The sequence below is a fragment of the Bison bison genome, unplaced genomic scaffold (genome assembly GCF_000754665.1).
Source record: "Bison bison bison isolate TAMUID 2011002044 unplaced genomic scaffold, Bison_UMD1.0 scf7180017864201, whole genome shotgun sequence".
Taxonomy (NCBI): domain Eukaryota; kingdom Metazoa; phylum Chordata; class Mammalia; order Artiodactyla; family Bovidae; genus Bison; species Bison bison.
The window spans coordinates 4249866-4265192 of record NW_011494773.1 but is presented as its reverse complement, the minus strand read 5'-3'; the positions used below and the strand labels follow the sequence as shown (position 1 = coordinate 4265192).

Here is a 15327-nt window from a genome sequence, read left to right as displayed (position 1 = left end):
CAGCAGTTACAGCTCCCAGGCTCTAGAGCACAGTCTTAATAGCTGTGGTGCACAGGCTGAGTTACTCTACAACAAGTGGGATCTTCCTGGATAAGGGCTCGAATCCCTGTCTCTCGCACTGGAAGGCAGATTCTTTACCACTGAGCCACCAGGGAAGCTCAATGGCATTTTATTTAGGCATTTACTATTCTACCATGCACTGAATAGCAACATATTCTATTTACCAATCATGAGTTTCCATATGGAAAAATCTAAAATTAAATAAAAATCAATTTCTTTGTAATAAAAATGTACAAGTTGATAACTCTTGGAGCTTGCTAGAGCCACTAATGACAAAATGCATTTCTGTAAACCCTGAAGATTACCAACATCCTAGTTAAGGTTGATAATCAGCACATTTATTATTTTTCCTCTATGAATTCTGAAAAATAATGCTCTCTTTCTTCCTATCCTTTATTAGAAAACTATTACTGTCTTAACACTTCAGTTGCACTTTCCGCAACGTCCCAGCGAATAAAAACTCTAACGATTTGGTGAGCTTTTAACAATTCAGTGCCAGATTTCCATATTATAAATACTTTACTGATGCACCTCAAACTGATAAAGACTAAGAACCCAGTTCCACCTGGAGAACATAAATATGGGTAAATTCTTGGTGTTTCACCAAATTTAAATTTCCCTATAATGAGTTGGATATTATAGTGTGACTAACAAAGAGGAACAAAGCAGCCATAACACCGAATGCAAATGTGAGGATTGTAGATTTGAGGAGTAAAAATACATCTGAGAATCACTCTGGGAGTAGTAACTATTTTGTGATCTCAGATTATTGTCATTAGTTTAAACATCTCCCTCAATCCCACCATTATGGAAGTTGTTTAGTACAGTCCTATTGATGGATGAATGTGTTTGATCTTCACTTCCTGTTACTGTCTGCCCTCTGGTGGAAGTGCTGGTCTCTTGAGATGTGATCAAAGGACATTTAAGATCAGTGGAGGCAAGAAACCTGGCTAATTGACAACTAGAAACATGTATCCCTGGATAATGGCTGGATGAATCAATATAGTTGTTAATTACTGCCATACCCACTGCTCAGGTGTAAAAGGCATTTCTTTTTATTTTTTTTTCCTCTGCTCTATAAACCCTGCTCCCAGGATTTTTCCAATCTTAAGATCATAAAACACAAAATTCAGACAATTGGTAGTTTTTAATTATGCAAAAGCCAATCTGACAATGCATTCATTTTGATGGTTTTTTATTTTTTTCCTAAAGATGGAGACACTAGGCATAGAAGTTGGGAGAGGGAGAGAGAAGGAATGAAAAGTGAATTCTATCACTTTGAATTTTAGAATCCATTCCCATATTTTAGATCATGGAGGCAATCTTACTAAAGATCTTAATTTTTATTTGACTTCCACAATCACATGCTGCTGCTGCTGCTAAGTCGCTTCAGTCATGTCCGACTCTGTGTGACCCCATAGATGGCAGCCCACCAGGCTCCCCCATCCCTGGGATTCTCCAGGAAAGAACACTGGAGTGGGTTGCCATTTTTTTCTTCTCCAATGCATGAAAATGAAAAGTGAAAGTGAAGTGGCTCAGTTGTGTCCGACTCTTTGCGACCCCATGGACTGCAGCCCACCAGGCTCCTCCGTCCATGGGATTTTCCGGGCAAGAGTACTGGAGCGGGCTGCCATCGCCTTCTCTGTGAGAGAATCCTATTTCCTAGCTATTTGAATTCATAGTTATTTGAATCCTCTCCAGCTTGTTTATTTTGTTGTTGTTGCTGTTGTTGTTGATTACAAAGAGGTAATCAACAATGAAATATGCATTTACTGCAGAATTTAATATCAATAGAAGTATAGTTGGGAGGAGAGGCATTTATATGCAAAGACACAAATCTGAACTATTAAATACTTCTTTTGTAGGGGACACAATTACTGTTTACACATTAGGAAAGATAAAATCCTGATCCTCAACTTTAGGTACTTAGATAGCTATTCAAATATTCTGAATATTTTTATTGCTACAGATGGACTCATTATGATTTAATAGTTCACAATTTCAATTCTGGGTTCTCAAAGCAAATGTTCAGAAAATGAAATTTTCCCTGCAACTCACTATAAAATGGTCTAATTCTCAGCAAAAGAAGGGATGTAGTAGAGAATTGTTTTTGCTAAAGAAATGTGGATTTTGTTAGGGTGATACTTACTTGTATGAAATCATATATTTTAAATAATTCAACAGGTTTCATTTAGTTGTTCAAAGGGAGATGAAGAGAGAGGTATGAAAAATCTCCAATTTTAATTTAAGGTTATGAGGTATTTTGAGAATCATATAAATCCAGTCAGCAAATAGTAATTGAGATTTCACTCTGTGTCTTGCTCTCATGATTTAGCCTTTTTAAAAAACTTATTACGTATGTTCCAGCAAACACATACAGAGAAAATCTGAGATCTAATGGATTTACGAGGTTTCTAGACTCATCGGCCAAGCTAAAAAACTGTAAGTGGTCCCTAAACATGATATGACTAAGCTACACCAAACCAGGGTGATCCCTAAATGCCAAAGTGGGTTGTCAGTATAGAAGTCATTCGCTTACATCTGGCTCAAAACCAGCAGCAATAAAGTCCATTTTGTTTTAAATAAAATTAAATAGGAAAAATCATTTCATTTAAAATTTGATGCCCACATGAAAACAAAAGTTGTTGAATATAACATATACTAGACTGCCCAAATTTATGAAAAGCAAGAGCATCTAATGGACCTAAATTAATCAGGAAAGAACTTGCAGAAGTGAAATGCCTTATAACTGAGAGAGCCTAGAAAATTATAAATTGGCTAACACAGAGAAGATAAGGTAATTTCAAGTATGACACAAGATTAGCCAAAGTTAGTGTATTTACAGTAAACATCAGGTCTAGAAGAGAATAAAATTTTAGAAACTGAGGTAGTGAATTAGAAGGTTCAAAACTAGAATTTTAATCGCAGTATTTGCATAGAATCTCAGGGCTAGCAATTTACTTCAAAGTTATGTAAAAGTCAGCATTATCTACTGTTGCATGGGCAACAGAAGACTTCTCTTCAGGCAGTGCAAAATCTAGCCATGGAAACAACTGGCTTGAATGCTTCTGATTTTTAATCTTCATTATTTCTGGAAAATCTGAGGGCTATAGAGATATTTCTCATACAATGCTAAAAAGAACTTGATAGCTCTATGCATGTAATCTTCATCAGTATTAATCAGGCCCCCAAGGCAAAGCCTCTGCATCAACAGGAATATCTATCTCCTTCTTGCATTAAATATGCCTCTGACTTTTCCCCTGTGCATCTGAATCCCTTACCAGGAATACTTTATGGAGTTAAATTTAGAAAGAAGAAACATTCATTCTTCAACTGTGATCAGTTAAATAATCCTGGGCAAAGGATATTAATACCAGTCTCTTAGCTGGTATGTTAACTCCTTTGGGATGGGCTCTCTGTTACCTGCTTTATTTATATATTCCCTCCCATCCTCCCTTGCAGAACACAACAGATTGTTTTAAAAATTGTTTTTATTCCGCTACCTGCCCCGTGTAATTATATCACTCAAGAAATGCTGGTATTGAATTTCTGTCCTCTGCTTTTGAATCAGATGAAACACCTGCATAGCCACTAAAAAAGAAAACGGACTTAGTCTGGGGCTTTTCAGGTTTTGGCCTGTTTATGTTCGATACCAAATGGTAACCAAATTATACTCACAACCTGGGCAGCTGCAGATCTCATGAATCAGAGATCTAGAAAAGCCCTCTGTCTTCTGATGGATGTTGCTATGGAGATGTCTGTTGTGTGTGTGTATGTTCGGGTGTGGAGGTAGTAGGGAAGACAGGCGTGATGATTCAGAGCGATCAAGTCTGGATTTTATCGTCTAAAGATCTGATAAACATTGTTGCATAGATATCACTGCTATGAAAGCAAGAAAACCAGATAAAGGGTAAATAGGGAATCCAAATTAAAGTCTAAGTATCTTAAATTATTGGCCCCAATCAATTAATTTAACATACATCTTGGAGATCATGCCATATTCATAGCTAAATTCTTAATATCTTACACATACCTGGCATACACCAAGGACCCTCAAAAAATATTTGTTGAACTGAATTCTGCGGGAGAGGTAGTTTAGATAGTAAAGCTCTATATTATATTTTCCAACAGTTCATTTGTGAAAACCCTTAGAACAGGAAGGATTCAAATCTGGAGATGCACTGTATCCTGCCTGAGGGCTCAGCAATATTTATTAAATGAATGAATGAAAATCTGTTCTGGTATGGACTGGAAGAATCCTCCCTTTATAGTTAAAACTTCACTTAATACCATATTATGACTCAAAGTCTGAAAAAAAATCTGACTAACCAGGTCACACTTACTTTCCTCCCACACAACTGAGCTTCCAAAGAAATGGAACACACTCCAGAAAGAAAAGGCCCGACATATCACTGCTTTGTCCCTATGCTAAGAACAGAAACCCAGAGAACTTCCTGTATCCAAAGCCACTTGCCAGACACCAAGCAGTCAGTCTTCTACAAAATCTGTAAATCATTTTAGCATAACAAATGAAAGATTTTACTTTTGTTATACTAATATTTTTTCATGAATCTTATAAATTTCTCTAGAATTAACAAACAACAACAAAAAAAATGTTTAACGGCTCTCCTTTTCTTTTAAAGAAAAGGAAAATGAAAATAAAGTAACCCGAACAATCAACTAGAAAATTCTATTTATTTCTCTTAGCCTTTGAAGAAATAAGATCCTAACCCAACTCCAGCTTTGAAATGCTATTAAACATACACAGACATTCGATGATATCTGTTCTCTATTATATATACAAATGTAAATTTTTAACTTATAGCAAGTCTCAAAACAGACGACTTGGGAAAGTTGATAGGAAATAATTAGGGACTGCAGTTGCCTACTGGACATTATATCGTATATAGCTCACTATAAAGAAAGACCATAAAACATTGAATGTATCTGGGTGCACATGGGGAACACATTGAAGCTGCTAATTGCCAAAGTCCTCTCAACTTCAGCACAGTAGATACATTTGGAAGCATCACAGCCGCTGACATGGCATGGTTCTGTGCTAATTTTGTGTTTACTATGCTATACTGCTGCACAAATTCTCTAAACACACAATGAACAAAATTAGTATAAATATAATACCATGTTAACTGCTGTTGAAATCCCATGGAAAAAAAAAAATGTTTTTTGCTTGTTTGGTTTTGGTTTGGTTTGGTTTGCCACTTAAGAGTTAGAATAGTTCATGAGGATTAAATGACTTTTGTGGCTCCACTTTGGCTTTATGTTTTTGCTTTTTTGTTGTTTTTGATGTCAATCCAATATAGAAGTCTTCATGCCCTCACCCCCTGTCAATTTCATAGATTCCACTGGCTGCTACATATTTTCTGTTTCTTCTGGCGGTTAATCTGGGTGTCTAACTGCTCACTGTTAAGTCCGATTGAGTTTTCTTTAGCTAGTCAAGGAACTGACTTTAAATTTCCCCGGGGTCTTATGGCTCCTTCCATGGGATTTGATGCTTTCGACTGCACAGTGATATTTATATATGTATTTGCATACATATATAGATATAGGAAATACACACACTAACACACTATAATATATATAAAACACATGTATATTCACATATATGTATGTATTGTTTTTTGCAAATGAAAAAATAAAGCAAGCAAAACAAGACTGACCTAACCTACCTGTACTCGGCTCGCATTCAACGAAGTCTTCGTCATCGCTTGAACATTCAGCAGATGAAACAAGGTCATCTGATGTTGGCTGTGCGTGTCAAAGAAAAAATAATGAGATGGGGGCAGAGAGAGAGAGATAAGGAAACCAATGAACAAAAGCACCAAAGACTCATCATTGTGTCCTGCCTCAATCACCATTACTGTCTCTCTTCTCTAAAGAGGGCATGCTGTAGGGTAGAGAATTTTAACTCCTGTGTAGCTGTGGATGGCTCTGGGTCCAGACACTCTGGGTGGGTCTCATGGGAAGCTGAGTAACCCAAGGTGGTTCCAGGAGGCTCAAGCCTATCCCATCCCTGTAGATCACATTTGCAGCCTGACTCTATCCTGACTTTAATTTCAATTTTGAGAATCAGAAGGGCAGGAGAAGGGCTATTGCAGGTGGTGGCAAGAGAGCAAGCCAGCACAGAAACGCTCGGCAGCGTGGAGAGAGTTTCAGTGCATATGGTGTGCAGTCTCAAGTGTATGATTTGGTGGTCGCCAATCCATAGGCTGGCGTAATTAATGAACGCCGCGGAAGGCAGTCTGTTCGGGGATAGCATAATGACTTCTCTTGCCATCAGCGATTTCTTCATGTAATTGCTGCAATTAGCTGAATTAGTAATGTGGACCAGTAGACAGACACTACAAGACAGCCTCTGGACACAGGTAAGGCTGTATCTGAAAAGAGCACAAAATTTCTGATTGTAACAGTGGTAATTCAATTTGAGACTTTTTTTTTTCTATTGAATCCTGAAAAAATTACCCAAAGACAGGGAATCTGCTGCTGCAAGAAATATAAAGGACTGTGGGCATGGTCAGTGAGAAGGGCCCTTGCTAGACAGTAAATAAGACTACTTTCTGTACCTGGTATATCCTACATGCACGATAAATACTCTTTAAATCAACCCATCAATCATTAATCTACAGCTCTCGTCTAAAAACCAAACTTTTGCCCTACTTTGTGCATGAGTATTCAAAACACAGCAGTTGTTCAATGAATGCTCATTGTTTTCTACTTCCTGATGTTCATAGTATTAACTGACTTGCTAGTCTTATTATTCCCAAGGCACTGAAGTCTCAATCCATATTCAAGAGGAAAAGCAATTACCACTCAGATGCTCTGCTAGACACATATACAGGCTTACTAGTTATAGTTATTACTAATTAATGAGACACAATTCTCACACTGATCCTTCGGGACAGGGATGATTATTATACTTTTAAAGAGAACTGAAGTTCAGAGAGGTTAAGTGAGTTGCTAAAAGACTCACAGCTGGTAAAACACATAGTGAAGGTCTGAACACGTGCATCTTATTTAAAAGTGGCATTTGTAGCTCCTGTAGGCTTCTTGCGTCCCCTTCTTACAGGATGCTATGGACCGAACTGTGTCCTCTCCCAAATTCGTATATTGAAGTTCTAACCCCCTTGTACCTCAGAATGTGACTGGTATTTGGAGATGGGGTCTTTAAAGAGGTAATGAAGTTAAAAGGAGGTCATTTGGGTAAGTAAATCCAACATGACTGCTCTCCTTGCAAAAAGAAGTGATTGTCACACACACACACACACACACACACACACACACACACAGAGGAGACCATGGGAAGGCACAGGGGAAAGACAGCCATCTATAAGCCAGGGGAGAGGCCTCAGGAGAAACTGGACCCCTGACAGCTTGACTTCAGAATACCAACTTCTGGAGCTGTGAAAAAATAAATCCCCCTTGTTTAAGCCACTCTGTCTGTGGTCCTTTGGTATGGCAGCCCTAGAAAATGAATACGCATGACAACCCATAAGCTTAGTGTTTCCAGACAATGTCCTTCTTGAAATAGACATAAGAGGCGTAGAATCGCTGAACACAGCAAAGCACAGTAGAAAAACCACATTAGGTAATTGATTTCGCTTAATTGACAGTGGCAGAGAGGTGCCTTAAACCACGTTCTTGATCTTTATTCTACACTTGTCAAGGAGATACTTCAACCCCTGCTCTCCTCCTCAAAGTTAATAGAAAACTATTTTTCAAACATTCTATTTTTATTTTCAATTTTCAAGACACTAGTGACATGTACATTTCACTTCCAGCAACTGATGCTGGCATTTGTATCCTGGAGTATCACCATTTGTGTCAGAGATCATAAGCTCACTCTTCTGGAGTTTCTGGCTGTGATAGGGCCAGTACATGTCCATTTCCCATCATTTAGGGAAGGGAGGTGGTAAGAGAATAAATATTAGCTGTGCAGATGCAAAGGTTAAATATAGGGGAAAGGCCACATTTCTCCCAGCAATCCTGATTCCAGCTTGTGATTCATCCAGCCTGGCATTTCGCATGATGTACCCTGCATATAAGCCAAAGAAGCAGGGTGACAATATACCATCTTGACAGGCCCATTTACCAGTTTTGAACCAGATTGCCAGGAGGAATATCAACAACCTCAGACATGCAGATGATACCATTCTAATGGCAGAAAGCAAAGAGGAACTAAAGAGACTCTTGATAAGAATGAAAGTGAAATAGTTGGTTCAAAATTCAACATTCAAAAAAAGAAGAACATGGCATCCAGTCCCATCACTTCATGGCAAATAGAAGGGGAAAAAGTGGAAACAGTGACAAATTTTATTTTCTCGGGTTCCAAATTAACTGTGGACAGTAACTGCAGTCGTGAACTTGAAAGACAGTTGCTCCTTGGAAGCAAAGCTATGACAAACCCAGATGGTGTATTAAAAAGCAGAAACATCACTTTGCTGGCAAAGTACAGTCACAGCTATGGTTTTTCCAGTAGTCACGTATGGATGTGAACTGGACCATAAAGAAGGTTGAGCTCCAGAGAACTGATGCTTTTGAACTGTGATGTTGGAGAAGACTCTTGAGAGCCCCTGGGACTGCAAGGAGATCAAACCAGTCAGTGCTAAAGTAATCAACTCTGAATATTCATTGGAAGGACTGATGCTAAAGCTGAAGCTCCAGTACTTTGGCCATCTGATGTGAAGAGCCAACGTATTGGAAAAAGACCCTGATGCTGGGAAAGATTAAAGGCAAAAGGAGAAGGGGATGACAGAGGATGAGATGGTTAGATAGCAAGCACAGACTCAATGGACATGCATCTGAGCAAACTCTGGGAGACAGTGAAGGACAGGGAAGCCCGACGTGCTGCCGTCCACGGGGCCACAGAGTCAAACGTGGCTGAGCGACTAAACAACGATGATAACACAATCATTGATAGTTCTAAGGCATGTGTTTTCTGTGGGGATGACACCACTCAGCAATAGTTGGTTGTGGGCAAAAGGGGGAAGATCTTAAATATGGAAATGGCTTGTGACCTGCCAAGGGCCACAGTTCTTAAACAAATATACTGTATACCTGATAGGAGAAGGCAATGGCACCCCACTCCAGTGTTCTTGCCTGGAGAACCCCAGGGATGGGGGAGCCTGGTGGGCTGCCATCTATGGGGTCACAAAGAGTCAGACATGACTGCAGTGACTTAGCAGCAGCAGCAGTATACCTGATATTAAGATTTTATGGAAAAGAGCACTTGAGAGGGAATGGCCTAAAAATCTCCTTAAGATTGATAACACATTTCTAACATGTAATCAATTGGAAATTAATTGTTGGTGACTTGATTATAAGAACCTTACAGAATGGCCCATATAGGGCTTAACTAGCTTTGGTCACTGGAAATGAATGAAAACTGCTGAGTTAATGAAAATCTAGCAAGTTCACCTTAAGAATTGAAGGTCAGGTAATAAAGTTTAAAAAGGCCACTGAGCAAATGTATGAAAAGAACGCAAAACTTCAAGAGAAACCAAAAAGGTGTTAACATATTAGGGGAATCTTTAACATTGTAAAAACTAACTGAATTTTTATCAGCCAAAAAAACAATGCAAAGTTGTTTTTTTGTTTTCGTTTGGTTTTTAAGATAAGTACTAGGCTCTGCAGTTGAAGACAATTTCTTCACTTTGCTCTTGGCTTCCTCTTAAATATGGAAATGGCTTGTGACCTGCCAAGGGCCCACAGCACTTAAACAGGCCCACAGCCTCCTCCAACACTACAAAAATTCTCCCCGCTGTGGTTTAAGTGACACTGTCCCCAGCCCCTATTCCCCTTCTCCATCACTACCTCCATTTCTGTGCGCACAATGGGCCCCTAACCCCCAGGGCAGGCCCCACATCTATACTCACCCATATCCTCACTCCTCTTCTTTCAGTGAAGTGAACTGGCCATGCCCCTCTTCCCAGAGATTTTTTTCTTTTTTTTAATATGTGTATGGATGAGAACAATGTTCCTTCCAGACAACAGAAGCACATTTTGCCAGAAGCTCCTATGCATGGTGTCTAAGAACTGGAGACGACAGGCCGTGAAGAGTGGGCCTGCCTCTAGACAGTATAGTTGGCAAATCCCAGCTCCTAAACATACAGTCTGTGAGCTGGGAGAGCCAGTTACTTCCCCTCTTCAGACCTCAATTACTTTCATCTCTAAACTGGGATGAATAGAGCCTTTTGTCATCACCTGGGCACGTGATGTAAAAGTAATGTTAAAAGTGAGACTCTGTTTCTGGCATATGGTACATGCTCAATAAACATTACAACTAGCTAACTCAATCAACCAGTCAATCAACAGGGACATGGAAACTGGTCCCTACTCCTAATTTACATAGATTCGCTATCTGCCTTTGCATTCTATCTTTACTGATTTATCCCCCATTAGAACTGCTCTTCCTTGTTGATAATTCCTGACCTCCACTAGTGATAAAAACACCATTTCTGGTTGGATCAGCCATGAAGAGTGGTCAAGAAAAATATACTGAAGAGCATGCCAAGAGAGCTTAAAAGTTTACTGGAAGATGAAGTCAGTTTCCAAGGGCTGTAGGTCCAGACATTCTGCAAGGGTCTTATATGAATTCAACCCTTTCCTTTCTGTCTCTCAAACTTCACCATCACCATTTATGGCCACAGCCACTGAAATCCCCAAAGCAATTACAAATATCGCAACCCCCTCCTTGCCCATTGTGGAAAACAATGTTTATCTGGAGAACCTGGCATTGGATACAGCCATGCCTGCCACAGAACACCATGACCCTCTGCCAGGGGCAGCAAGCTTTGATTTGCAAAAGGCAGGATTAAGATCACTATATCTAGGGATTAAAAAAAAAAAAAAAACTTCTGTGTCTAGCTACCTGAAAAAAACAGCAAAAATGACAAACCAAGGCTTTTGGATATACACTCAGGATCACATCCTAAAGTAATGTCTATTTGATTCAAAATTACTCTCAGAAAACCCAAGGCTTTTAGGAGCTTTTAATATTTCTTATCTGTGCCTTTCCTCAGTTATAAGCGAATGCAAGGTCTGACTCTTACCCTTGGAAGAAAAGGCACATTTCTTTAACTATTGGTTCCCATGGGTGGTGGAGTACGTTTGACTATTGCAATATTACACAGACTCTGGATACACCTATCACAGGCATTTAGAATGGAACTATGGACTTTTTTCCTTAAATAAAATGTAGTAGCCCTAGGCTGTGTGTATGTGTGTGTGTGTTTGTGTGTGTGAGAGAGAGAGAGAGAGAGAGAGTGTGTGTTGGTGAGTGTATCTGTTTTCTTACAATCATAGTCATTTTTCATTAATATTCATAATTCTTTCGAAAGAAGAGCAGTTAGTACTCTTGAGAGGAAAAAGATATTTGAACTCTCTGAAATCAGGCCTATTAATTTACTACTTAAACACTTGCTATATTCAGGCTTTGTGCTAAGCAGTTAACACATATTAATCTTCAGTACTCATAATAACCAAGGGTAGAGATATTTTAAAGACATCTGCTATTTCTAACTGCCCACCAGCCACACTTCTCAAATAGCAGTGTTGCCTTAGGAACTTTCTCTATTTGTGTCCTTGTGTGAGAAATGTTCATCAGGGTGCCTTGCGTGTCATCTTAACATTTTTTATCCTCACAATGATTGTCTAAAACTCTCATAATTCCCAATGGCTAATCACTGCAGATGGTGACTGCAGCCATGAAATTAAAAGATGCTTACTCCTTGGAAGAAAAGTTATGGCCAACCTAGATAGTATACTGAAAAGCAGAGACATTACTTTGCCAACAAAGGTCTGTCTAGTCAAGGCTATGGTTTTTCCAGTGGTCATGTATGGATGTGAGAGTTGGACTGTGAAGAAGGCTGAGCCCCGAAGAATTGATGCGTTTGAACTGTGGTGTTGGAGAAGACTCTTGAGAGTCCTTTGGACTGCAAGGAGATCCATCCAGTCCATTCTGAAGGAGATCAGCCCTGGGATTTCTTTGGAAGGAATGATGCTAAAGCTGAAACTCCAGTACTTTAGCCACCTCATGCGAAGAGTTGACTCACTGGAAAAGACTCTGATGCTGGGAGGGATTGGGGGCAGGAGGAGAAGGGAATGACAGAGGATGAGATGGCTGGATGGCATCACTGACTCGATGGACGTGAGTCTGAGTAAACTCTGGGAGTTGGTGATGGACAGGGAGGCCTGGCGTGCTGCGATTCATGGGGTCGCAAAGAGTCGGACACAACTGAGCAACTGAACTGAACTGAACTGAAGCTTAAAGTGTTTACATACTGGGGTTCCTATATGTCAAATATCAACATTATCTGTAAGTCAGATAATGTTTCCTTATCTGACTTACTTCAAGGAAGACTAGAAGATCCATAAACAGTCCCCAGTCAGTTTTTCAGTGGCTGAGTGATTAGATCCACCTTCAGCGATAACTATATCATCAGTTTTTCAGTGGCTGAGTGATTAGATCCACCTTCAGGTAACTATATCATCAAGGTGCTTTTCCATTCATTCACTCATTCCTTCACTAATACCTGATTAATATATTTTATTGCTATATTATATATAATACATTAATGCAGTATATATTAGCAGTATCATTTTATTACTGTATCATTTATTAATATTCATGCCATTTAATAAATATCTATTGACCACCTATGTGTCAAGCCTTGTAGCAGTAGGGATAAAGCGATAGACAAAGCAGTTTTTTTTCCCTGGGAATTCTCAGTCTCTGAAGAGCCTGTCTGCTAAACGGGCAAACCTGACAGAGCAAACTGGACGCTTTGACAAGAGGCAGCAGCAGGTACTAAGGGAGCAAATCACAGGGGAAGAGAGAGAGCTCCTAGGCCAAGGAGGATGTGGAAGTGAGCCCTCGGGGACAGGCAGCAGCGAAGCAGGGGAAAGCTGAGAGCTTTGAAGAGGAGAAGGGCATCCTAGGTGAAATCGACAGTCTTTGCAAAGGCTCAGAGACATGAAAAAGCACAGTTTATTTGTATACCCGCGAGTAGTACAGGGCAACTAGAGTGAAGAGGCGTCCCAGGATGACAGGATGACAGCTCCCTGAGTTATCGCGCTGTTCTTGCAAACTTGGATAATAAGCGTGAATTTAATATCCTGCCCTCCCGGACGCCTCTCCTTCTTCCCTTCCCCACACCTCACCGGTGTCATCTGTCACATTTCCTTAGGGAGTGGATACACGTGGTTTCAGAACACAGGCCTGAGTCTGACTGCACCATCCCCACCCCAGCCACTATGCAGATGAAAGACCTTTACTCACCTTCTCAAGGGGAGGAAAATATACTTCTGTCTCAATATATTAGCTAAGTCCTATATTAAAAATAATAATTCACACTACCCAGTTTTAAAATATGTATTTCATATTTTTAATCCACATGTTGAAAGTACTTGGTTTTGTATTAGGACTCATAAAACTAAAGATAGGTATTATAATAACTTTCAATAAAATATCTCTCTGGCAGGAGCCCTCTTTATTCCTTTCCTGAAAGATTTTTTATTGCATTTATATTCTTTTTTTTACCCCCTACCAATGTTTATTGAAATTACCTTAGAATAAACTGGGACAGAAAAAAGCTCAAAACTCTGTCCACCCAAGTATATTTATAGGTATATTTACTTTCAATTCCCTCAGTTTCACAAGCCTGGCTTCTCATTTTCCACCAATGAGTTATTGTTTCTATAATCACCTGTTTCTAATTATTTACTCTGAAAGGCCCTACCTCATCTCAGTATAGGGATGGTTCCACACCATTCTTCATTGTTATTCATTATTTGGCACTGAGAAAAATATCTGCTGCCATGGTCTGAACAGTTTAAGAGAGTTTCACTCCTCTCCCTCCTTACTGCCCAGGTACCTATGTGTGATTTCAAAATTCCAGCCTTTAGCCCTTTATCTTTTACTAAGAATAAGCTAATCATTTTTGGGGGAGGGGGGTGGAAATAATCATTTTCTTCAACCCAGCTCCTTGGAAGCACGGTTATTTGACCGAGATTAAATGCAAGATAAAATAAGTCCTGCCACAGAACAGCTTTATGAAATTATAAATAACGCACTCAAGAATGATGATCGCTTTTCTTCCAGTGAAAAAGGAAAAGAGAAAGGCCCATAAATATTCTGAAGTCCCACAGAAAACAGCCATACATCTCTGCAGCTGCTTCATGCTAAAAAGAATTAAATTCCTTCCAATGCTTGGTGTTTTAGTTTTCTTGTCTCCATACTTCCACTCTGAGATGGAGCTGGAGTTCAGTATCTCATATGACAGAAGGTCTCACTATATTTAAAAAAAAAAAAAGAATGTCTGGGATACTTTTAATTAAATAAGAACTCTAGATCAATCAGTAATCTTTAATGATATTTGAAAAGTTTGACCACCTCAATTTAAATGTATTTACTAAGCTATTCTTCATCAAACCGTTGCCACTGCATAGTTCAACCTTTGAGCACTGCTAGTAGATCCCCCTCCCCATTACACACACAAACTACTGGATGAGTTTTAGACTGCACCAAAGGTGAAACCCTGCAAGTTGGGCAAATTTGTTAGAAGTGATTATCTCATCCCTCTCTTCTTCACCATCAACCCCACCACTTCCTTCAGTTCAAACCCAGTCCTAAAACAGTCCTTAAAGCATGGTAAGATTGTATGGGCATGATTATCTCTACCTCACTTTATTTTTTAAAGAGTTTTTTGATGTGGCCCATTTGTGAAGTCTTTGTTGAATAGGTTACAATATTGCTTCTGTTTAATGTTTTGGTTTTTTGGCCAGGAGGCATGTGGGATCTTATTTCCCTGAACAGGGATCAAACACACACCCTCTGCATTGGAAGGCAAAGTCCCAACCACTGGACCACCAGAGAAGTCCTTATATCCTCACTTTATTTTTAACATCCTCTTTATAGTCATCTTCAAAAGAAGCAACCAATACCATGATGAGAAAATGAAATAAATCATTTGAACTTGTCATACTCAAGTGTAAAAGACAGGGGCATGTCATGAGGCAGGTTCAGAAAAACAAAAACAAAAGGTCAAAGTTCAGCCTGGAGAGGACACTTTCTGAATAACCCTTGAGCCCCACCTCTGTGTAGGTATCTTTATTGGAACCACACTGAGTTTTATTTTTTTCAAACTTTTTATTTTGTCTTGGGATATAGCTGCTTAACAGTGTTGTGATTGTTTCAGGTGAACAGCAAAGGGACTCAGGGATACATACACATGTATCCATTCTCCCCCAAAC

General features: G+C 39.4%; 1 protein-coding gene across 7 annotated transcripts in view; it reads right to left on the bottom strand.

Annotated features, from left to right (window-relative positions):
- Positions 1–15327, bottom strand: part of NRXN3 (neurexin 3) — a 1738382-nt gene that overhangs the window by 52508 nt on the left and 1670547 nt on the right. For 5 of the 7 annotated variants that reach the window (XM_010844398.1, XM_010844399.1, XM_010844401.1 and 2 more), the window contains one exon: positions 5748–5826. In XM_010844398.1, coding sequence (XP_010842700.1) covers positions 5748–5826 — 79 coding nt within the window. Of the gene's footprint in view, positions 1–5738; positions 5827–15327 lie in introns of all 7 variants that reach the window. The other 2 variants (XM_010844400.1, XM_010844404.1) reach the window with 1 other exon arrangement.